Source organism: Vigna radiata, chromosome 6 (genome assembly GCF_000741045.1).
Source record: "Vigna radiata var. radiata cultivar VC1973A chromosome 6, Vradiata_ver6, whole genome shotgun sequence".
Lineage (NCBI taxonomy): Eukaryota > Viridiplantae > Streptophyta > Magnoliopsida > Fabales > Fabaceae > Vigna > Vigna radiata.
Genome location: NC_028356.1, coordinates 31,082,234 through 31,105,532, shown reverse-complemented (window position 1 = coordinate 31,105,532; position 23,299 = coordinate 31,082,234). Strand labels below are relative to the sequence as shown.

Sequence of the window (23,299 nt, the reverse complement as noted above, 5' to 3'; positions counted from 1 at the left end):
AAAGAAACCTAAACAAGCTCCAAGTTCATAAAATAAAACTACAACATTAAAGTAGAAAATAACAAAGATATGGTGTAATATTTTTGTTGTGCAAATGTTTGATACCTTCTTTTTGGTATAAATAATAGTAACTAGTTCCACTGTGATTCAATCAAATTGATTACTTTTAAGCTGTTTTCAAGGTGTTCTTCACATTCATCACAAAAAATTCAATTTCTGTAAGCCTTCTGACTAAAATTGCATGAAACCTTAATGAAAAAACAAAAGCTGCTGATTAAATTCAAATACTATCTCCTCTTCACATCATGAGTACTGATGGCATATATTCACTGGGTCTAAATTTAATTACCATCCAAGAGAGGAAGGATGCATGGTCCTATCTATATTTAAGGATCAAATTAACCCATCTAGTAATTGATGTTTCTAACCTTCACAAGTAACTGAAAATATGCAAGATCAACATCTAGCTGCCATCTCTTGGTCAATGCCGGCAATACAATTTCAGACGCACATAATTTCCATAGGAACCAAAATTTTTATATCTCAGTTTTCGTCTGGCTTGGCTAGTGTCATTATTCTGGACAGATTTCTTCCAAATATTAACCCATATGTCTCCATGTAAGTCTCCGAGAATAGGGCCTTCTCCTGCCAAAGCATACAATACTTCTAATTTTTCTAAAACTACCCACCAAACATCTGGGAATAGTTGATGGCCAAATCCTGCTTTTAGTTGTAGTTCGTCTTACAACTGCCAGTGGAGTGTAAGAGAACAACTCTCCCATAAAGCCAGCAAATTTGTTCTTTACAACACGCTCTTCTTCTACTTCTTCAGTGTCATATTTCTCATTATCCGTGGCTTCATCGTCAGAACCAATCTCATCACTATCACTCTTTCTTTTGTCTTGATAGCTATCCACTGGAGAAGACCTGCACCTATCGTATAACCAATCTTATGTGAGGACTTTGTTTCAGAACACTTTTTTTATTTTAATGTGGAAACATCAAATAGTAGGAAATGAATTTCTTTGGATATGTTTTGTTGAGCTGGTGTTTATTTATAAGCTACTCTTTTAAGATGTACAATATGGATTAAACTGATTCGGTGTCCGACGGATGCATCTACATATTACTTAATTGCTTCAGATGAAAAATAAGTAATTTGCAGACTGTGATAAGATGACGCTAAATGAAAGCGTAACACTTTCAAATACTCTTTGTCTATTAATGACTAAGTGGTTAACATAATGAGCTAACATGTTTAAACTCACATGTTTCATTAAGTAATAAATAAAGGTTTACAAGGAACAGCTAATCCCATTAACTATTGATGACAACTTGACGTTTTCATGACCGAACTACAGCACAGGCCAAGGACTTAAACAAGTGAAAACTATGCAGGGAACACAGCTCAATATCTGTAGAGTGAACAGGATACTACTGGAAGAGTTTTTACCTCCTCTGCGGTTTCAAATAGACAATTCTTTTCTTCAACCGCTTTCTTTGGACACAGCAATTGTTTGAAACATGGCGGATGAAACGAAGCTATGCAAACCACAATAAAAAGAGAAAAATACATATTAGGAGCGACAAAATTCTCACCTACTATAGCAGTTATCACAAGAGAGAAGCAATCCTCCCAATGACACAATGCTTAATTCTTAACTTTGACACCTAATAAGATAATAGAACAAGAACAAACTACAAAATAAATCGGGCTTCAAATATCCTTTTTCCCAATTACCGGTTGAAGAAAGCAACCACGAAATGCTACTGAAACCATAAAATGCGAGAAAAGCAAACTCCAAATACCAAATATGATCAAGCACCAAGTTGTTGAGACTCAATATTTAATATATATATATATATATATATATATATATATATAATAGTAATTACAATCAAATCTTTGTTTTTCCTAAACATTGATTACAAACTACTAACTAAACAGTTTTTGCATAATTAAATAAATAAATAAAATACATGTAATTAGCTGTACACTGTACAATGAACTTCCATCTGTAAATCTTTCCCCGGAAAATGTTAATTTTCTCTTAACATCAATGCAAGAAACAATTTACAGGCCCATATAAATGACGGATTATCTAGAAAACACCAAAACGAATTGAAAAGAAAAGGATCACAAAAGCACATAGTGTCACTTCGAAAAATATTTCACTAAACAGTGAAGGTTTCAATCAAAAGATGACATTAAATAAATCTTAGAAAGAAACTAACCTCGTCACCATCCTTGATGCCATAGTTTCGAAGATAATCATCCTCGGTAACTAGCTTCTGTCCATCATAGCATAAGCAAAATTGTCCCCAAACATGCGCCCTTCACAACCCAACATAATATATCAATTTAAATTATTCTTAAGTCAGTATAAATTTCAAACTTACAACATCTTGTCAGTCCATTAAATAAATACAATCATATAACAAATATATTTCACAAAATTATTACAATCTTCCCACACCCACTTTCAAGCAAAAAAAATGATATCACTTTAAAAATAGTCATTATAAAACTAACAAAATTGTCACTGTATATATGATTTATCCTTCTCTATAATATTTGTTGTTTATCTAAGAAATCTCTTTTAGAATGTAATATTTGTGAAAGAGTTTTCTGTGTCATGCAAAAGGAGATGTTCTAAAACAAATTGGAAATTTAAGCAAAACATAATGAGTGTAATTTAGTCATAAATGTATCATTCACAGGGTACTTTCTGTGTGTGATTTGATGGTAATGAAAGAGTAATAATCCATTTTCCTCCATAAAAAAAAAAAAGAGTAAATATACGATGAATATTAAAACCGGCAGTGAAATCCGAAAGCATTTGTAATTAGCGTGAATCCAATACGAAATGGAAGTGAGTACCATGAAATTTTGGCGGGACCCTTGAGAGGTGCGTGAGCGAAGACAGCCTCGACTGCGTCTTTGAGTTCGGCAATAGTGGCGGTCTTGGGAACCTGAATATCTGCAAAAAGCGAAGAAAGTTTGAGCAGTGTGTGAAGAGATGGCGATGATAAAAAAAAGGAAGGGAAAGGGGGTTGCGTACGGAAGGAGGAGCCATCGAGCTTGAGGACGGAGAGTCGGAGGGGTAGGGAGGGAAGGCGGTGGTAGAAGAGGTTTTTTCTGGCGAAGATGGCGTGGATGAGTGGGAGAGGGGAGGAGGAGGCAGAGGAGGAGCGGGTAGGGGTGGTGGGATTGGGCAGCATGAGGGTGGTTTGGTGGTGAGACATGGCGGAGGTGTTAGAGTGAGAGGAGACGTGGAAAGGAGTTTATAGAAGGGAGGGGAAGAGATTCTTGGAAGAGTGTGACACGCATTGAGGAAATGGATTGAGTTAGGGTTTGGATTTTGTGACTGTGCTTGCTGCTGCTTCTGTCGGGGAGATTCTGATTCTTCTTCCACACAGAAACCAGAGAAAAAGATAGTAGCTTTTTTGTATCCGGGAAGAGAGGGAGAGAGAGGATGGGAAAAAGAAAACCGTTACCTGGGACCGCAACGGTCTATTTTAGTGGGCTTGGGTTTTGCTTTAGCGTGTGGGTGGGCTTGCTTTTGGAGTGGAAGTAGCATGATTTAGCCTTTTTCTTCCTGCACTTACTTTCTCTTCAGAGAGCTTGAAGCTTTTGGAAGAGAAGAAAAAAAGTTGAAGGAAATAACAAAATCTCATTCATCTTCTACCTTAATACGGGTTTGTTTGACTCATTTCCGACTCACCACTTGCTTGAGGAACGACAATAAAGATGTGGAGTTTTATATTGTGTTATATTGTAAATATATAAAATAAAAAAATTGTGTATATTTTAAATTAAACATGTTCAAATAATAAAAAACTTTATGGACATCCCACGATAAGTTCTTAAAATGCACTCATGTATATATCATTATGTAAAATGAGTATTCAGTTAGTTGAAATATATAGTTGTGTCTATTTGGATCGTTACAAATGAAGTTTTGATCATTTTAAAAGCATAGATCAAGCATTTTGAAGAGGTGGCTCAACTTGGAAGAGCCAATGGGTGTCCCCAACCAAAACAAGCATCGACTCTGCTAATTACCAACTCTTTCAACAATGCGCATGTGAAAATTAATCTTCTGTCTTCAATTGTTTAGCAACTGTGAAACACTTCTTATAATGTTAAATCAGTATTTTCAAACCAGAGAGGGGGTAATGAAATGAATTGGTAGATTTAAATTTTCTGCCTACGATGAATTTTCCATTAAAAGACAATGTTTGTTAATAGTTACACTTCCAGAGAGATGCATAGCATTAGCATTCATCAAATGCAATACGTGAACGGACAACTAGGTTAATTAGATGTTTGAATACACTATAGCCATGACAGCCTTTCTCCTCTGGTTCCCCAGAAACAGTCGTATGTCAAGTTGTAATTAGCAAAACTTCCAACATGTATCAATCTGTCGATCACAAGTTTCCATACCCGAGTTCGTTCAGGTTCTTCTTCCTTCTCGCGGGATGCAGTAATGGGCAGAAAACTGAAGCAAATGGCACTCCCAAATTGAAAAAACAAAAACATCATCTAGAGAACTTGAGTCAGTTATTTCCCAATGAGCTTGTAGTAGGCATATAGACCAGATCCAGCAAAACCAAGAAATTGCCCGGATATGTTCCACTGAAATCGAATAAAAACACATTTATCGTCAGTTATAAAAATGCTCAATTGGGAACACCAGAACTGCAGCAGAGTAAGGACAAGAGTACTCACAATATCAAAAGGTAGCCCACCAAAAATTATCCAGCCAAGACCAATAGTAAATAGATCCTAGACATCGATTAAGAATAATTAGAAAGCGTAAAAGCTGCCTAAAACAATCGTGGCAACATTATAGAGCCCAAATTAGAGAGTAGAAATAAGTTCTGAGAATGAATGAATGCATTGTATATACGTGGAGAAGGGATTGACTAATGTAACTATATCTTAACTAAATAATTTTAAGCTAATATCTCCAACACCCTGACGCCCGTTCTAGATGGTAGAAGGTGAATGCTAACATTTACAACTTAGAAAAATGGGCACATTGGCAAAATACAATATGTCAAAAGATCCCATATATTGGTGAAATTGAAAATGGCAACTTAGGAAACAAGCTTAATCACCATGCAAAAGTATACTACAAGAAGTGGCTTGGAACCATCCATTTTGTCTCCAAGATGCTACTAATGCTCTGACCTCAAGTCCATTAAAATAGCATCATTAGAATCAATCACCAAATCTAAGATACGGTCTTTGTGATACTTAACGAGATAATAACTCTATGCTAATGCAAAGCTCAACTCCTTGGCTGATATATAAATTACACTATCTAGGTAAGTTCCATAATGTTTCAACCTGAAGTTTGCATATATAGCATTGTTACCACATCCAAATTATTGTTCGCTTTGGAATTCGATGCTATGGTAACAATTTTGTTCTTAAAAGGCATCTTGGTGGGTTAAGGAAGAGAGTGTATATAAGCTACTCTTATCCTCGACTCTTAAGTGATGTGAAACTTTTATATGTACTCCCAATTGAGGCCTATGTTGAAGGAGTGGCTTGAAATCCTCCATTTTGTCCCATGGATTGCCAATGTTTCGACTTTAAATTTGCTAAGATAACATTGTGAGGATCAATTACCACACTTGAGATATTGTCTATTTTGGAGCTCCACACTTTTGTCATGTTTTTGTTATTTATAGTTGTTTTGGTGGGTTAAGTGAGAAAGGTGCTTATAAACTATTGGTGGATTAAGTGAGAAACGAGTTTATAAACTAGCTTAGTCTCAAGAACAAATTTTATAGCCTAAAGTCTTCTAAGATAGATCGTTAGAGAAAATTACTTCAGTTGAGATATTGTCAGCTTTGGAACTCAATGTTTCCTTTAGAATTGTCCTTAAAAGGAACTTCAGTGTTCATGGATACTCTTGGTCTCAACTGCTAAGTAATATAACACTTTTTGGCATAGTGGAATAAGCCCCCTAGTCTTGGGCCAAGGGATACGAGTTGTCTAGAACCCTTCTTTTCCATGTCCATAGTTGATGTCAATGTTCTCATCTCAAGTCCACTAAAATAACATCATTAGGTCAATCACCACATTAGAAGTATTTCCTGATTTTGAGCTCCATACTTCCATCATGGTTTTATGCTTTGGTGGTTTAATGGATGAAAGTGTGTGTGTAAGTATGTGTGTGTGTGTGTGTATATATATAACCTATCCTTGATATCAACACTTAAACGATAAAGGACTCTGGGGTGTACTGGACAGATTGCATCAGGTAAACATGAAATTTTGGCTTGGGCAGCTATAAAATACCATTCTTTGGAAATACTTAATCCTCCCTAAGGTAACTGAAGAAAAATGAAGATCACCAAAGCATATTAACTTCAGGCAAGGTAACTCCACCATAGCATGATCAGTGAACCAACAAATATTCAAGTATAAAAATACAGATGACGACCTTGGCCAATACAAAAGTCATTAAGAAACTTGGTACCGTTTCACAAGTGAAACTTGAGTTAATGAATTGTAACCATGATAATCAAAGAACACGAAGCACGCTCAGATTGAGAGTACAGGATTTGCCACAAGAAAAGCAATAGCAACAAAGTTAACTAAATAGCAGGAACGCCTGCAATAAATTGAGATAGATCGCCACTATCAAGAACAAAGAATATGTTCCACATAGGTTGAGATCTTCAATCAGAATCAAAAACCAGAATGAGACCTTTAGATTGCTTCATGATATGAAAATTCAATCTTCTATAACTTGATTGGAAGGGAAAATAGAAACCATTTCTCTTGGTCCAAAGACTCTTGTGACTGCATAATCAAGACCAGATTCATAGTTGTGTTTCAATAGGAAAACAAAAGTAAAATAATCTGATTGGATGAGTGAAAATCATGATGCATGAAATTGGAGATCTGTGAGGCCACACCCATTGTCAATGCTAGTGATTCCATTGGGATCTATTGGGTGTGTATAGTGAAGCGAGTGATTGCAACATTGTTGAGGAGGGGAGAATTGGAATGTGATTAGGGATTGAGAATCAGACAAAAATGGAGAGATAGGACCTGAATCTTAGTTTTGATGGGAGAAATGACAGGAAGAATTACTGATTTGGAAAGAACATCCATGAGAATGAAATACAGAAATGAGTGGTGAATAGAGCTGAGAAATTGAGGGAAGGGAAGAAAAAGAGCTCCATGGAGCTCTATGCAGTAAAAGATAGTTTTCATGGTGATACCATGGGGGTCACTATTACCATGTTGAGAAATATTGCAGAGTCCAAATTATAGAGAAAGTAACGAGAATGAAAGAATGTATTATTGATACAAAATGATGCAGTACAAATACAAACTGCTATACGAGAGACTAACTAATCAAACCATCATCTTGACTAACTATTTCAACCAATCCAACATCTGTAATAACAACATCACGCGTATGATGTCCAAATCAAAAGTATGTACCCGATGTGAAAAAAGTATGTCCTTAGTCCAATTAAAGGAGTACAAACTAGATTCAATGGCATGATATGGAAAAATTATGTTCTTATCCAATTAAAGCCAATTTATTGTGCTAAGTCAGTGTGATGTTCACATTAAAGGTTTCCAACATAGATTAAATATCTTAAGCCTAATTGATCAGAAACAATATCTGGAAGTTATTTTCTTTCCCCACTGTTCATGTGTCAAATATGATTTGAGGCAAGATGATTTCCCAAGAGATTCTGATTATGCACATTTCTTTACTTCCAAATAATTTTGCCAGCAAAACTTATGTCACTTCAAATAAATTCCCCCCTTATCTCTCTTATCCGTATCAGTATCCAGAAGCAAACTAACAGTTGATTACACTTAGTCGTTCTTAACACCAAAACGTACAAGAAGAATCTCCCCAAATTCCAAAATTAATAGCCAGACCAGTGTGTACTAATAAGGCCATTTCTCACTCTATATTAGTCAAATTCGTAGAATTTCTATTGCACACAAGATGTAGTTCCACATGAAAGGTCATACTATACTATGCCATCATCATGAAAGCAAAGCTTTACAGTATCACCACTGACAACCTGTAAATCTAGGTGCACTATTTATGCAAGGTAAAAAACAACAAGCAAGGCATGCATAGATACCTTCAGATTACCACAAATTGTCTGTGTGACAGCTGAATTTAGAGTTGTGTTCAGGAAAATACAGTAATTCAAGAAGAATGCCAGTATGCAGGAAAAAAGCAAAATAACCTGCAGAAGAAAAAAAAATACAGAAATTATAACTTCTCATAATTTAAAATTTTGAGGAAATATGTTTAAAGCTTTTTTATTAACAAAATGCAGACCAAACACTTAAACATTTTTTTTTATATTATATTCAATGATTTCAAAATTGTACCAATCACTTAAATAATATAAGGTGAGAATTTTAGGGTTTGAGGTTCAGCCTCAAGCGTTTATATATGAATAAAATCATGGGGAAAACTTTGAAATAAATTTCTAGCATAATTAAATTAATTCATCACATAAACAGATATTAATGCAAAATACTACTACTAATGACATTTTTTAACCTACACTAAAAGCTGAAAAGTGGAAAGTATACACACAATTCCTCCTTAATCATTTCCTCTATTTAACAAGATACACAGACTTAAAACTACATCACTTTCTCAGGCTTTAGGAATATTCTAGCTGAGCTTTTTAGTAAGTCTGAAATCTTCGTGTCACCAGGTTATATGAATCCTATTCCGCTAGATTAGCTGGATCAGTATTATTATTTTTCTTTTGGCACGTAACCAATGAAGGTCCAGCAATGACTAGTGAATATTACAACTTATTGAATTAGAATGGGTAAAACAGAACATACCATAAAACCAGGTGAGAAGAGATATGGAAAATTGATTGATATCTTCAAATCACCACGAACAAATGTCCAGATCAGTAAAACAGGCCCACATATGATACCTATAATAAATGGAAAAGTATTTCAATTTTCATATAAGAAATTCAGTTACACTAGAAAGGGTTAGTTTAACAGGCCATCATACACAATATATCAGCTTACCATTGCACCACATAAGCCCAAAGCTATTAAGACCACTAGTTTTCCCTGATAAAACGACATGATACCTTATAAGTTATAAACGAAAAAATGAAGGCTAAAGAAAGAAGTTGTAAAATTTCCACTTTATGTGAGAGAGTGAGAGTATAGGAATACAACCAATGCGGGATATAGTTGCAAGGTATATTGCTGTGGCGATGTTTGACATGAAAACAACAGCATAGCCATAAGCATCAAAAGAAAAATCCCGAGCTCCCGCAACAAAGGCACCAAAGACAATCAAGCCAACACTGATAACAGCCTTATAAATTTCAGTTAAATGAAGGAATCAGGCAGATGTTCATTCAAATAACAATTCAAACTTTAACTTCATTGTGTTAAAATTGAAAAGGGGATGTAACCAAAGAAGTTCATACGGGGCATCTCACGTAGCTTAGTTTCAAACATAGCAAATGTAGATAGCATATACCGAGTCTAAGTAAAGTGTAAAACACATTCCAAAATCAGAATGGTTCATTTCCCTTTTCCTCCAAGAACATAGGTATTTTTTTATCTTATTAAGTAGTTTGAATGAAGATATGATAACATGATAAAGAGAAAAGACAATCTGAGACATCATCAATCGAACATGATTTAGTAATACTCATTTACAGTGTTAAAATTTCACACATCATTTTGCATTCATTTACCGAAGGATGAATTCGGTGGCTAGATTACTTATATCCACATGATTTATAATCTTTGATATAAGGAAAGTAGGATAATAAGAAAAATAATTCTAAGTATTTGCAGAAAATAGTCAACTATACAGTCACTAAATAGGGGACAGGAGACGCTTTTCAACAATCTACTAGCTTAACCTTTTATGAGTACTATTAAGTTATTTAATTAATTTCTATAATTTTCAAATAGCAGCCATCCCACTGGATTGGGCATTCTGCAATGCTATTAACGATTGATAGTTGTTATAAAAGTAGATCAATGCACTGTCCATACTTCAAGTCCAAATGCCCCTTGCATGAGGGGACATGTTAAAGAAGCAATAATGCACTTCATGAGTCTTCACCCAGCACAACTTAGGCTTCGAGAACCAGTTTAGGGCATTTGTAATCATCAAGTTGGTAATGACCATTTCTATCACAAACTATTCAAATTACATACCATATAAGAAATTATAGTTAATTTATATATAAAAAAAATAGGGTCTGTTCGGAAAAACTTCTTAAGAACTTCTGGAAGAAACATATAAGAAAAAAATGAAATTGACTTATCCATAAGTTGATGTTGGAGATCCCATATAGATTAGAATTATGTATAAGTGGTTGCAAACATGACTTTACAAGCCGGTTTTGTGAGATAAGTTAAATTTAAAGTCCATTTCTAAAAGTTAAAATTAACCTTTGCACAAGTTAATTTGTAAAAGCTCCTCTCATATAGCTTCTCCATATTTTTATTTTTAACTTGTACATACGCTAGTTTTAAATTATGGAGAAGTCATTTTTAGTTTTTTCTTTTCATATTTCCTCTCTTTGAAGCCTATATGGAGAAACTCATCCAAACTGGCCATAATACAGTCCACTGCCCCTACATTAAACTGTGCACTTTACACATGATGCTAAACTTTAAGCACGTCAATCAAAGATTTATTTGAACAAAATGAAATATACTGTAGAGTAGATTATGCAACGAGGAAAATGCTCTTTACCTTAAAATGACAGAACGTGTATACCTCTGCCCCACCAGAGCAAACTCAACAAGCATTGTAAACACCACTGTGGTCCTCCTCAGAGTTGTGTACATTGGAACATTTACTCCCCGAACAGACTCCATGGTGACTAGCTAAGGAGAAGTATAGGGGTGAATAAAAATAATAAACAATACTTGCTACGTATTCGTTCTCTTTTCTTTTTTTTTTCTTTTAGGGGGGAAAGGGTACCATGTAAAATAAGTATGCTCCTGACAGAGGAAGAGTGTGCTTCAAAGTCTTCACTGATACAAATTTTGTTGACGTATCTGATATAAGTAAGGATTCATTTGCTGAGAAAGATATCATCCTCCACCGTTTCAACAAATAGAGGAAGCAACACGAACACACCATCTGCAGAGAAACAAAGAATAGAAGTGTATTTAAATTGTGGAATGAAAAAAAGTGGATCTTCACAACAATAGATTGACAGTTATAATGCCTACTGTAGACACGGCATGACACCTAAAATCTAGATGCAATATAATTCTCTTATTCCTCTTCCCTATTGAATAAAAAAAATATTGCTTTTTGCATTATTGCTTCAAATAAGTTTATAAATTCCCACAAATTATTTCGAAGAAGTCAACTCTTAAAATACTTGCTTAACATACAGTGCATCAAAGCGTCATTGAGTGTCAAAGAGGCAAGATAGCGTAGACCAGTGGACAAGTAAACATAAAATCAATAATGCAAGTTTGGAGCAGAACTACTAATTTGCATAGTATTCCATCCTGTGACAAATGAAAATATGGACTGTCAATATAAATCATGACAACAAGATTAACTCAAGGAGAAAGATGTTAATTTTCTTCCTTATAAAAAAGATGAATTGCAAAGTCCAGTTCCACACAATTTTCTGCAACGGATGCCAAAAAATTTGAATGGAACATAAATTATTGGCCTGCTAAGTCTTGGTTAATAATAATCACAACACAAAAGAATCATGGGTACTGTACTAGATACATCCATTAAAGGTACTTACAGGATACTCTTTCTCTTCTTTCAATTTTTCACTATCAAAATATGTTGGCATATTTCGTTGATAAGTCAATCATTGTGATGAGCCAATAAATTATAATACTAGCCACTCCAAGCTACTTATAATACTATAGCTTAAAATACTAAGTTTTTGGTACAGTAACCAATCAAAATAAATGCTACTTCACTCCTTAAAATTTTGTGCTCACTTAAGTTGTTTCTGCTTTCTTCATATGATATATGAAAATTCATTGGAAACTTGGAGTTAAAACCTTATGGAAGAGTATTTGTAAAGACTTATTTACTTCCACTGTATGCATTTTCTATTTGTTAAGATTTTGAGAAATGAACCGCAACTGCAATTTCAGAGATTAAGGAAGGGTTTTAGTTATTCAAAAACATTCTCTATTTGCATATCCTTTTTCATTTTCAATTTGTTAAGATCAGAAAAGATTTTTGGTTTTACATCATGGTTTCATTTTCATATCTTGTTTGACTCCACCCACTCGTCTATCCCAACAAAGTCTTCTCCATACACATAACCAAGAATTGAAACCCTAACGACAAGCTGAAGGAATCTAAATATATATCCACTGTACTGTACCTTGTTGGTAACATAAATAAACCAATACTAGACTATAAGTGAAAGGTACTTGGTAAGCATGTTGACGTCATTCACCTCACCTATAAACTAAAAATTTAGGGCATAAATAAATGTATCCATACAATTCCCTAAAGTCTCGCTAACTTGGAGAACAAATATCAACACAAGAGATGAACTATTACAGTGCGGATAGAAAGTGACAAGAATGTAAGCATAAAACCTGAAGAAGTGTGATGACGTTGGCGGAGGGAAAATTATAAGACGAAAGCGCTGCTTTATTGAACATGACCAGCAAAACTACAGAAGAAAGAGGATATAATGGATTTAAGAAGCATTTGAAAATTTGACGACGAAAGAAGGGAGCGGAAAGAAGAAGAAACGTACCAGCGCAGGACATGTAAGAGACGGCGGCAAAGGCTCCGCGTTTGGTCATGGCGGAGCCTCTGAAGAGCTTGTCGTCGGCGTAATCGTCTTGGTTGGAGGGAGGATCGGAGACGGGAAGCATGAGATTCTGCGACGAATTTGACGGTTTGAGAGACATGGAGAAAGGGAATTGGAGAGGGAAGGGTTTGGTTTGGTTTGGTTTTGCGATTGGATTGGAGTTTGAAGGAGAATTCGAGGAAGTGAAAGGCGACGAATGAGAGAGGGGTTAGAGTCAGACCCAGTCTCGAAGCCCACTTCCGAATCCCGTCTTCACGACTCCGTCAATTCAACTCTCAGCTCTCAAACTGTTTGAAAACATCGGAAAAAAAATATATTATATTTTGACAATACCTTTTATAACTTTTTTTTTTTTTAAGGAGAACGATATTTTAACAATTCCTTTTTAACAATTTTTTGATAACTGAACATTTGTCATCATTTTATTGATTTGTCTGAATTTATTCTAAAAAAAATATTTGAAACGGACTAATCACAAACTGACACGTATGTATTGTCAAAAAATTATAAAAAAAAGTTGTTAAAAACACTTTTTCCTTTTTTTAAAATACTTTTTTATAACTTTTTTTAAAAACAGAACATGTGTTATCATCTATTTAAATTTACGTTTAAAAGATATTTAAAAGGATTTATCAGAAATTATCACATATGTGTTCTTAGAAAGTTATTTAAAATAATTTTTTTAAAAAAATATCTAGTTTAAAAATTGGTTACCACTATTATTACAATAAAATTATTTATCAAATTTATAAACTTTTGGATATTTAAGGGCCAATAAATAAATAAATGTAGCTCGTGCGTGACAAAAGTATCAATGAGCTTTCCCAGTGCCGTGAACATCAAAGGGTATTTCTAGGTAGACTTCCACTTATAGACTGATAATGTTATTATCAAAATTAACATGCTATGAGTTCATAGTTTAGGAAGGAGATTTCTTCCTTTTCATACTTCGACTTAAGATTTCTTTTATAATGATCATATGTCATAAGAATGGAATCCCACTAAACTTTAATTCAGCCATATAAGTGTATGGTGTTTATAGAACCCAAAATAAGATCTCGATTTATTGAACTGAAGAAAAATAATTTTCAACGCACTTAAATTTTTTACTTTTATTTGATATTTTTTTTTAATTTTTTATTTTCTTTTTATTTTTGAAAAAATACAAAAAATTATACTTTTATGATCATTTTATTCTTATATTACGTGTCAAATGAGTAAAAATATTATGATACCATTACTTTTCAATATAGCTATAAAAGCCTAACTATATTTAATATCATTAGGACATGCATTGAGAATATTTTGTGAGTGAATGAAAAAACATTATTAAACAAAATTATACTAGGACATTGATTGATTGATAGACCTACACTTATTTTACAATGTTTTTAGAGAAAACATTATTTAACACACATTTACAATCATTTAAAAGAGTCTACTATTGGTATTAGGTTTTCTCTTCTTCTTCCTCCAAACACACCACAATGGAGTGACATTCACATTTTCATATGCAAATGAAGGAACTGCCAATCGAAGACGCCACCGCTTCTTTTTCTTTGCATGTAAACTCTTGTAAAACCCCAAGCATCATGACACTTGTTCCTCCCTCTCGAAGCTTATTCAACCTTTTCCTTTGTTCTCTTTGACTTATAATTTTTTTTTTCATTATTTACCATTGTAACAAGAAGGGAAAAAAGATGAAACATTGTTGGGACATTAGTTTACAATTCAATTAAACATTGGAATAGAAATCAATATCTTTATTTTGCTTTCTGAAAATGCTTTATGATTCTGGAAAATAATGAACTGTGTGCATTGGATGATTATGCTTTTTTGCCTTTTCACTTACTGTGTGATGGATAGTATTGTTCATGCGTGAGAATGGCTCCAGTATGTGTGAATGAGTAATGGTTCATTGAAGGTATAATGTGAAAACACTTTTTATATCGAGTGTGGCTTTAAACGATATAAAAAATAGAACTTTCTATACCCCTCCTTCTATATCGGTTATGGAATCGATATAAAAGTCCTTTTCTAATCGATATAAATATTGGGGGGAGGTACGACACACACATAGAACTCCACACATGGTAAGACATTGTCCGGTTTGGGCCAAGCCCTCACGGGTTTGCTTTTGGTACCACTCCAAAAGGCCTCTTACCATTGGAGATATCTATGTGTATATAAACTCTTAACCAGTCCTTCTTTCACTCAATGTGGGACTTTGTTTGCACTCCAACATCCTCCCTCAAACAAAGGACTATGGTCACCTCCCTCCCTCGCTGCGGAAGTCTTGTCTTTTTCATTCGAGTACACCATGGTCAACACGGAGCATTTCTCATTTGCCCTCTTTCACGCCAGACCCGAACCATGGGCTCTGATACCACTGTTGGGGGGAGGTACGACACACACATAGAACTCCACACATGGTAAGACATTGTCCGCTTTTGGCCAAGCCCTCACGGGTTTGCTTTTGGTACCACTCCAAAAGGCCTCTTACCATTGGAGATATCTATGTGTATATAAACCCTTAACCAGTCCTTCTTTCACTCAATGTGAGACTTTGTTTGCACTCCAACAATAAAAACAAATATTGAGATTAGGTATGACAAAAATACACGTGCCTACAAGTATATGTAGATAAAATTTATGACGGATAATTAGTAGCCACGATATTTGTTATTCGAGGGTAACGGGTAGCAAGTATTTTAATACAGTTTATAAACAAGTTAGATGCGAGCATCATATTTCCCGTACTTGTGGGTATTCATTCCTAGCAAAAAATTAAAATAAAAATTCAATTTATATTTTATTAAGTTAAGTTTAATTACAACTAAAATCAATTTATATTATATTTTATATTTTTTGTAATTTTATTTTTATATTCATTTTAAAATTTTATAAAATATCTTCTTTTTAAATATATGCACGTATTCACGCATATCAGGGAGTTTTAAAATATCCGCAATGTTTTTTAAATAGATATATGATGCGTAACGAGACGGGGTAACAAGTGAATATTTTTTATTGCGGGTCAGGCAACGGGTAAACATTATTCGTGTCCAACCCAAGTCATTGTTATCCCTAATTGGGACCAAAACGAATCAAAGTCCAAAATGTATTGACCAAAATAATAATTAAACAAAAACCTTATTAATATATGATTTATGATTTTTGAGACAAACTTAACAATTCTTGTGATTTATTACAAAATATTTGTATTTCTATCAAATAGTATGTTTCACCCGTATCTTTCATTCTAGAATTGTTACAGAGAAATTTCTCACTTTCACTTAAAAAATCAAGATCATTAGTTAGAAGCAATATAATCAACATACAAAATTAGAAATATAAATCTTCTCCCACTTACATTCATATATATATACATTAATTAATAGTTTTTTCTTTAATTTCGTAGGACATAATAAAATCATTGAACTTAAGTAACATTTTCAAAAAGCTTGTTTAAGTCCATGTATTCATTTTTTAAGTTTACTCACCATATGTTCCTTTCCTTCTTCAATAGACTCGATTGGTTGGTCCATATAAACATCCTCTTCTAAATTCTCATTTAGAAAGACAATTTTAACATTCATTTAATGCAACTAAAGATCATAGTGAGCTATTAATGTCATGATAATTCTAAGAGATTCTTTCTTAAAAGTTAGCAAAAATGTTAGTTAATTAATGTCATTTATTTGAATAAAACCTTTAACAATAAATCAAACCTTGGAATATTTGATATTCCTATGAGTTTACCACACTATCTAGAATGTTAGTGATACTTAACAAAATATTGCCACTTAACTCTTATACCATAGTCTTAATACCGAAAACTAAAAACTTTATTCATTAAATATAGTCAAACTTCAAAATTTAACATTCTTAGTATGTGAAACAAATGTTCATAAAAATAAGAAATCCAATTAAAAATTAAAACTACTAAATAAATAGACTCTCCCAACATAGTCCCACTATGACTCCTCATTGTTGTGCATCTTCATCTGTATTTGCACCAACATCTACTCCCATATAAAAATATGATCATCACAGTCACACACAAACAAAACAAGGGTTTAGCTAATATACAAGCAATGAGCCTTACAATCACAATTCACAATAGAATAATATAAGAATCACACCAAATGTGTCACCCAATATTATATCCACACACGTGGTCTTATCCTACCATTCATAGCACTTGTTGTCCCACACAACAATTCAAAACATAAGTGATCTCACATAACAGTTCAAAACACAAGTTATCTCACATACCATTTCAAAATACAAGTGATCTTACATACCAACTAAAAACACAAGTGATATCACATACTAGTTCAAAATACATGTGATCTCACTTACCAGTTCAAAACCCAAGTGATCTCAACGCAAGTCGTCAACTCACATAAAGCCACCTAATAAACTACTTTCACAATCGTTACACTCTCTTATAGAGTTCCCAACCTTTCACTATCCAAGAACTAAGCAAGTATCAGATTCCTAACTACAACTCACATGTGTAGCTTACCAATCATTCACTTTACACTAGTGTTAGAATTCCTCACTACTTCCAGAGTCTTACGAACAAAGTCCACTCCCCACTACTCTCCTAGAGAGACTTACAAACAAAGTTCATCATTGTACCACCACACAAAGTTTATAGTCATTTGCTCACACAAAGCTAAAACTCATTTTGTGCCGAGAGTCATACAAATGGAATCCACTTCCCATTGCTCTTCAATAGAGTCTTATGGGTGAAGTCCTCTAGGTTCACTTCCCACTACTCTCTTAAATATTCTTACGAGTGAAGTATAAACTCGTGCTCACCACTAGAGACTTACAGAACATCCTCACCATTTGTTCAGACACAACACACTTTACATCCTTTCTAATCTCTTAAATTTCGCATGCATTAACTCGTTCAATTTCAACACATATAAATCCACCTTACCTATATAACTTTGTCACTTAAACTATATATACAACTTAAACTATATACTACCCCTTAAATTAATAATAATCAAATTTTTAGATTTTATAAAAATAAATAAATTAACAAACCCACTGTGCATTATGTTATCACTTTATAAAAAAACCAAAAATTGCCAACAACAATTACTTAAAACAATAAAAAAAACACAAACGAACATTGATATTAAATTATTCATATAATATATTATAATATGGATTAAATATATTTTTAGTTCTTGTTAAAAACTTTAATATATTTTCGTCTTCTAAAAAATAAATGGATATCCTCATGACACAAATGTTTTAACATTTTTTTACATGTTAAATGACGTTTGAGTTATTTATACCATTTAATACATTTTATTTCAAATGTCAGTATCAAAAGTCATTTAACATGTCAATAAAATTTAAGAAAATCAAGTTAAAAAAACTATATTAATTACTTTTAAAATTTGAAATCAAATTATATCAAATTTTCAATAAAAACAAATTTTAATTTCATATTAAAGTTTAAAAACTAAAAACATATATCATCACAAAGCTGCAAAAATCCATATTCCATATATAAAACAAATCACAACCTTTAAAAAATTAAATTTGGATAGTGATGCTTAGACATCATTTTTTTAACAACATTTGAACATAATTTACGTGTCATTCTTTGATTAGTCTAAAATTACTTCACAATCAATAATAATAATCATAAACACCACCATGGACCAATCACATAATGACACGTAGATGATGTTCAAATGTTGTAAAAAAAAGAAGTTATCTAATTATCATTATCCTTCAAATTTTAACTTTTCAACTATTGCCCACATACCCGAAATTGTCTTTTAGTACCACTATATAATACAATGTGTTTTGACTAAGGTTTCCTCGTACTCCCCATTTACAAACCGACCGCGGCAGCATACACGCAATTTTTTATTTTTTTATTTTTGGAATTTTCTTTGGTGAGTGTAGTTTGGGGGGATCATAAGCCTCCATTCTTCAATTCAAACTTGCAGAGTTTAAACTTTTCACCTCTCCCAACACATTCGTTCCCAAATCTATCTCCTTCCCAATATCTCGCATTTGAGTGAGTGTTCACCCGCATAAAGTCGCACATTTCTCTCGTTGAAAACATTGAGTGAAAGTTGCAGTTTCCAATTGTTGGGTGGTGCTGCTATTTGTGTTCATTGTAAGTAACTCAAAAAACTCTTAGCCTTGAGATCTGTCTTAATCCTGATGAACCCCATGACCTAATTTACCTAAACTTTTTTGTATTCACACAAAGAATCGTGCTTTTGGGATTTGTAGTTGTAACAATTTCTCAAGACTCACAAGGGTATGAGTTGAGTTAGATACTCTATACTGTCTTGTTATCTAAGTAGGTTGCAAAGGTTCACCCATAGAAGAAGGTGAAAAGAAAGATGATAACAAGCTATAATGGAAGTCAATCTGCAAATGTCTGTGCAAATAAGGATTATAAACAATCCCTTTACTTATCATCTCCTCTTCTAGTTGTCTAAGTGGTATAGCAGCAAGAAAACGTTTGATGAACTCTTTACAACACTCTTTTCCTCTGCAAACTATCTCACCTCTTTGTTTCTTACTTCTCTTTTCATGGATAGAACTTGAACCATCAAACTTCATTATGAAAGCCTTTTGGCATCCCTCATAAAGCCTCTCCCCCAAAGTGTCAATCACATAACAAGCATCAACATCCACCTTCAGAACAAAGAAATGATCATTCCAACCCACTATGTATATTCTTGGCTCTTGATCAACCTCTTCATCTTTTCTAGTTATCTCATCCCAAATTTCATCAAAGGATATGGCTCCTTCCAAGCACTGAAACTTCTCAGGGGAGAAAAATCCTGTATAGGAATTTTGAGGGAGAACAACCACAGGCCTGATGTTGGCTTTCAAGACTGTCTCTAGATCAAAATGCTTATCTGGAAAGAGCTTTAGGTAGTGATCATTGAGGCTCAGCCTTATCCATTCTGAGGATCCCCTTTTGATGAGGCTATCAAATTGAGTCCGTGTTGGCATGTTATGGTTTGAATGAAGCCAGTGTGCTATGAACACTGCTAGTGTTGTACATGCACTCTCACCACATGCTTGTTTGCTCCTTTGGTCAAATGAAGCAAAAAACACATTGGTTTTCAGCTTTGCTTGCCCATCTCTGCTCCAAAATTCCTTATTTTCCCAACCACTTGTAGTGTGCTGAAAGTATGCTTGTGTAGAAAGTTCATCCATTTTCTGCAAGAAATGGATGAAACCAATTGGTAATAAGTATACTAAAGTAACCATTTTATGCACATAGAAAATTGTTAACTACTCAAACGATCCCAGAAGCTGTTCGATAAAAAAATTACTTAGAATGAACTACCTTCAGATATAAAATTGAAAAGAAAAATCATACTATTTAGAGAGATTATTACATTATCTAAGATAATCACGTGTTTATGATTCTGAAAGTTCTATGCGGCATAATACTCCATTTTACAGTTCAATTATGTCTCAAATCAAATAAAGATTGTCCAAGATTATAATATTTGTTGTTCATGAAATATCTCTTATCATTTAACCAATCATAGATTATGGTTTTGGTAAAACTGATGATTTTGTTCTGATTACATTAAACTCATACTCTAATTAGTTGAAAGTAGGAATCTAAGTTCAACACCAGGATTGTTATCACCCAAAAGGAAAAGTAAATGATGTTAATGTTATTGTTACCGTGCAATGAGTTGAATGTGAGGTTAAAGGCTCTTGATTCCTTGAAGTAGTTCTTCTAAAACTCCATCCCTTGAAGCTTCTATTCCACGGCAACATGGACCAACTCTTCTGCATTGTGTCCAAAAGGGTCTCCGTATCTGAGTCCATAAGCCTCTCTGACTCGTTTGAAACTCTTGATACTGCACACTGATTTTCAATGCTACTGCCACTGCTAGAGGTTGTGGTGGACTCATCAGATGAGTCATCCGAATTAAACACATGTAACTCGTCTGATTCATAGGAACTCAGTTCCTCAACTTCATCAAACTTGCCATTATTTTCCCCAATGTTTGTCCCTCTGTTTACAAATGTTCTTGGCAATGGCAAGTCATCATCAAAACTATTGAGTTTAAATAAACTCAGTGAAACCTGGTCAAGTCAATTAACTACAATAAGAATTGTTTTTCTGAACTTTCATCCATTTCAGATACATAAAATTAAAAGAAATTAACAAACATCTGAGAAATCATTATCTATTTTCTTCACAATTTGCCCATGAATAAAGAAGCACTGGCATTTACATACACTGATAGAAACATTAACATAATTAATTAAGGTGGAACTTAACTACGCGAACTGATATAGGTTAAAAGAACAAAAAGAATACAAGTTACAGGGATAAAATGATCAACTTAATACTAAGTTTTTTTAGCTTTTTACATTCATTTAAGAAAAAAAAAATAATGGAGCAACATTCATTACTTTGTGGGGGCAAAAGTTCTATGAACATATATAAGTTAAAAAACAAATTCCTGTGGTTGGAGCATACCGAAAGTGAAGCTTCCAAGAACAAACCATGCACCTTCAATTGAATTGGAACTGTTCTTTGAACCTCACAAGAATTTGTCTCATTTTTCATTTCTTCCCTCAGCGTCAACTCAGCCATAGTTATGCTAATGGAAACTTCTCCAACCACCACCATTTCAGGTTCATATTCTCCTACATCACCCTCCCCCTGCATTTCATATTTGGACAATTTCTAATCATACACATAACAAGATCAGAATTTAATTCAAACACACAAACACTAAACGATGAGTACTAATCATGTCTTAAAATTATAAGTAAACAGTGCATAAGCTGAGGTTTAAAAACTATCATACGATCAATATAAAGTAAAATAAAATAAAATATCAGAACTATTACATTGCAGAAAACCTTACATGTAAAACTAGAAATATCATTTGTAAGGTGCCATTGTTGAGGACGAGATGAAAGGCAGAGAGGTCACGTGCGTCCCACAGGAGGGTAGGTGCCTTAGAATTGATGACTCTTGGAGTCAAAGTAGTATGAGTGGATCCTAGTTTGAGGGCACAATTTGAAGAAGAAAAAGAAGAAGAAGAAGAAGAAAGTTTCCCTTTTTTGGTAGCTGTTCCAGTAATCTGAAGGGCAATTATGTCCTCATCCGAAGCACCCACCATTGTTGCCCCAAATTCCAACCTCAACAGGGTGACCTTAACAACGTAGTGTTTCTCGACGTGCCCCCAAAACCATGGTCTCCAATTTTCCATCACCATGTTGTTCGTGAAGCTCTAATCAACATTGAGCTATGAAAAACAAGTGAAGAACAAAATCAGAGAAAGAAAAGGTTGCATTTTTATTATTATTATTATTATTATTATTATTATTATTATTATTATTATTATTATTATTATTACAGCACATTTCTGCCAACTACTTTTACGTGTATGAGATTTTAGTCACGTGTTTGTTAATGGTTTTGGTTTTGTTTAAATTTTACATTTTGGTCTGTGTTTTGTCGTTACGAGGAATGGAATCCGAGAAACATTGTTCATTTAAACAACGTGAAGAAATGTGGGTTAGTTGCTATGATTGGAAACACGAAAGAAAGAACACTTCACACCAAGAAATTTGGTTCTTGTGTTACATATGTTATTCCATTTTCTAAAAGGACCATTTTTTTTTAGTGAAAAAGTAAAGAAAGAAAGAAAGAAGAGAGGTTGTCTTCTCTTAAAAAATCGTATAAGTATTAACAAATTTATATTAAAACATCACTATGTTGTGGTTTCAATCATACTTATGTTTGTACGAGAATGCATGCTACCATAATCATATTTTGATAATATTTTTATGATAATATTTAAATATTATTTATATGTTATTTTGTGATAAATTTAAAATTACTTCACACAATTAATTGTAAATGAACTAAAAGTGAATGATGGGTATTCTCTTCAATTGCCTTTTTTAATAATTCACCCATGAATTAGCAAATTTACATTGACATTAAAAAATTACACCTAAGATTCTAAATATTATTTTCGTAATTAGTATATTGAAAGAATAAAAAATGAAATGAACAAACTTACAAGTGTTACTATTCTAGGAGAAAATTATCAAAAAAGTTAAACAATTATATATCCTACTTTAATAAAAAAAAAAAAAGTATTTAGGAGAACAAATGATAAACTAACTCTATGGGTGCAGAAGCAATTCCTAATCAGAGTTCTTTTTGTTTGGTCTCTTTTGGGCTCTTATATTAGACCAAGTCGATTCAATTATTTTTGAAAACGATTACTATTGGCACCACCATTTTTAATAGCATATAATTTTAATATAAAAGAAACAATAAAAAAAAGTTGTTCTGATAAAAAAAAATTAAAAAATTACTATAAATAAATAAATATACGTTATAAGTCTTCATCTCAAGCAAAGTTATCCATCTTTCTTCTATAAACCATAAACTTTTTCAACACGGATT

General features: G+C 33.4%; 3 protein-coding genes across 4 annotated transcripts; all 3 read right to left on the bottom strand.

Moving 5' to 3' along the window:
* Positions 1 to 255: 255 nt before the first annotated feature.
* On the bottom strand, positions 256 to 4,039 carry LOC106764622. Of its 2 annotated transcripts, none has more exons than XM_014648914.2 (5): positions 3,063 to 4,039; positions 2,882 to 2,981; positions 2,236 to 2,335; positions 1,454 to 1,542; positions 256 to 933 (listed from the first exon to the last, which is right to left on the bottom strand). In XM_014648914.2, the coding sequence occupies exons 1-5, from the start codon at positions 3,244 to 3,246 to the stop codon at positions 600 to 602; spliced, it is 807 nt and encodes a 268-aa protein (XP_014504400.1). In that variant the 5' UTR covers positions 3,247 to 4,039; the 3' UTR covers positions 256 to 599. The 2 variants fall into 2 exon arrangements, with proteins under 2 accessions (XP_014504400.1, XP_014504401.1); XM_014648915.2 differs by having other exon boundaries at positions 256 to 927.
* Positions 4,040 to 4,193: 154 nt separating this feature from the next.
* On the bottom strand, positions 4,194 to 13,121 carry LOC106764619 (nucleotide-sugar uncharacterized transporter 3). The gene is made up of 10 exons (XM_014648911.2): positions 12,778 to 13,121; positions 12,614 to 12,690; positions 11,001 to 11,162; positions 10,770 to 10,903; positions 9,224 to 9,354; positions 9,068 to 9,112; positions 8,870 to 8,967; positions 8,143 to 8,250; positions 4,736 to 4,792; positions 4,194 to 4,642 (listed from the first exon to the last, which is right to left on the bottom strand). The coding sequence occupies exons 1-10, from the start codon at positions 12,932 to 12,934 to the stop codon at positions 4,568 to 4,570; spliced, it is 1,044 nt and encodes a 347-aa protein (XP_014504397.1). The 5' UTR covers positions 12,935 to 13,121; the 3' UTR covers positions 4,194 to 4,567.
* Positions 13,122 to 19,175: 6,054 nt separating this feature from the next.
* On the bottom strand, positions 19,176 to 22,207 carry LOC106764618. Its single transcript, XM_014648910.2, has 4 exons — positions 21,741 to 22,207; positions 21,347 to 21,532; positions 20,539 to 20,946; positions 19,176 to 20,058 (listed from the first exon to the last, which is right to left on the bottom strand). Exons 1-4 carry the CDS (start codon positions 22,092 to 22,094, stop codon positions 19,180 to 19,182), a joined length of 1,827 nt encoding a protein of 608 aa, XP_014504396.1. The 5' UTR covers positions 22,095 to 22,207; the 3' UTR covers positions 19,176 to 19,179.
* Between the last annotated feature and the right edge of the window lie 1,092 nt (positions 22,208 to 23,299).

Coding starts and splice junctions, on each gene's coding strand:
- LOC106764622 (XM_014648914.2), bottom strand. CDS start 3,246: ATGTCTCACCACCAAACCACCCTCATGCTGCCCAATCCCACCACCCCT. Junction 2,336..2,881: donor GGTCCCGCCAAAATTTCATG/GTACTCACTTCC, acceptor TGGGTTGTGAAG/GGCGCATGTTTGGGGACAAT. Junction 934..1,453: donor TATTTGAAACCGCAGAGGAG/GTAAAAACTCTT, acceptor GTTATACGATAG/GTGCAGGTCTTCTCCAGTGG.
- LOC106764619 (XM_014648911.2), bottom strand. CDS start 12,934: ATGTCTCTCAAACCGTCAAATTCGTCGCAGAATCTCATGCTTCCCGTC. Junction 9,355..10,769: donor ACACGTTCTGTCATTTTAAG/GTAAAGAGCATT, acceptor GGCTGTTATCAG/TGTTGGCTTGATTGTCTTTG. Junction 8,251..8,869: donor TCTTCTCACCTGGTTTTATG/GTATGTTCTGTT, acceptor TTTCTTCTGCAG/GTTATTTTGCTTTTTTCCTG.
- LOC106764618 (XM_014648910.2), bottom strand. CDS start 22,094: ATGGTGATGGAAAATTGGAGACCATGGTTTTGGGGGCACGTCGAGAAA. Junction 21,533..21,740: donor TGATATTTCTAGTTTTACAT/GTAAGGTTTTCT, acceptor TATGAAATGCAG/GGGGAGGGTGATGTAGGAGA. Junction 20,947..21,346: donor TCTTGGAAGCTTCACTTTCG/GTATGCTCCAAC, acceptor TGACTTGACCAG/GTTTCACTGAGTTTATTTAA.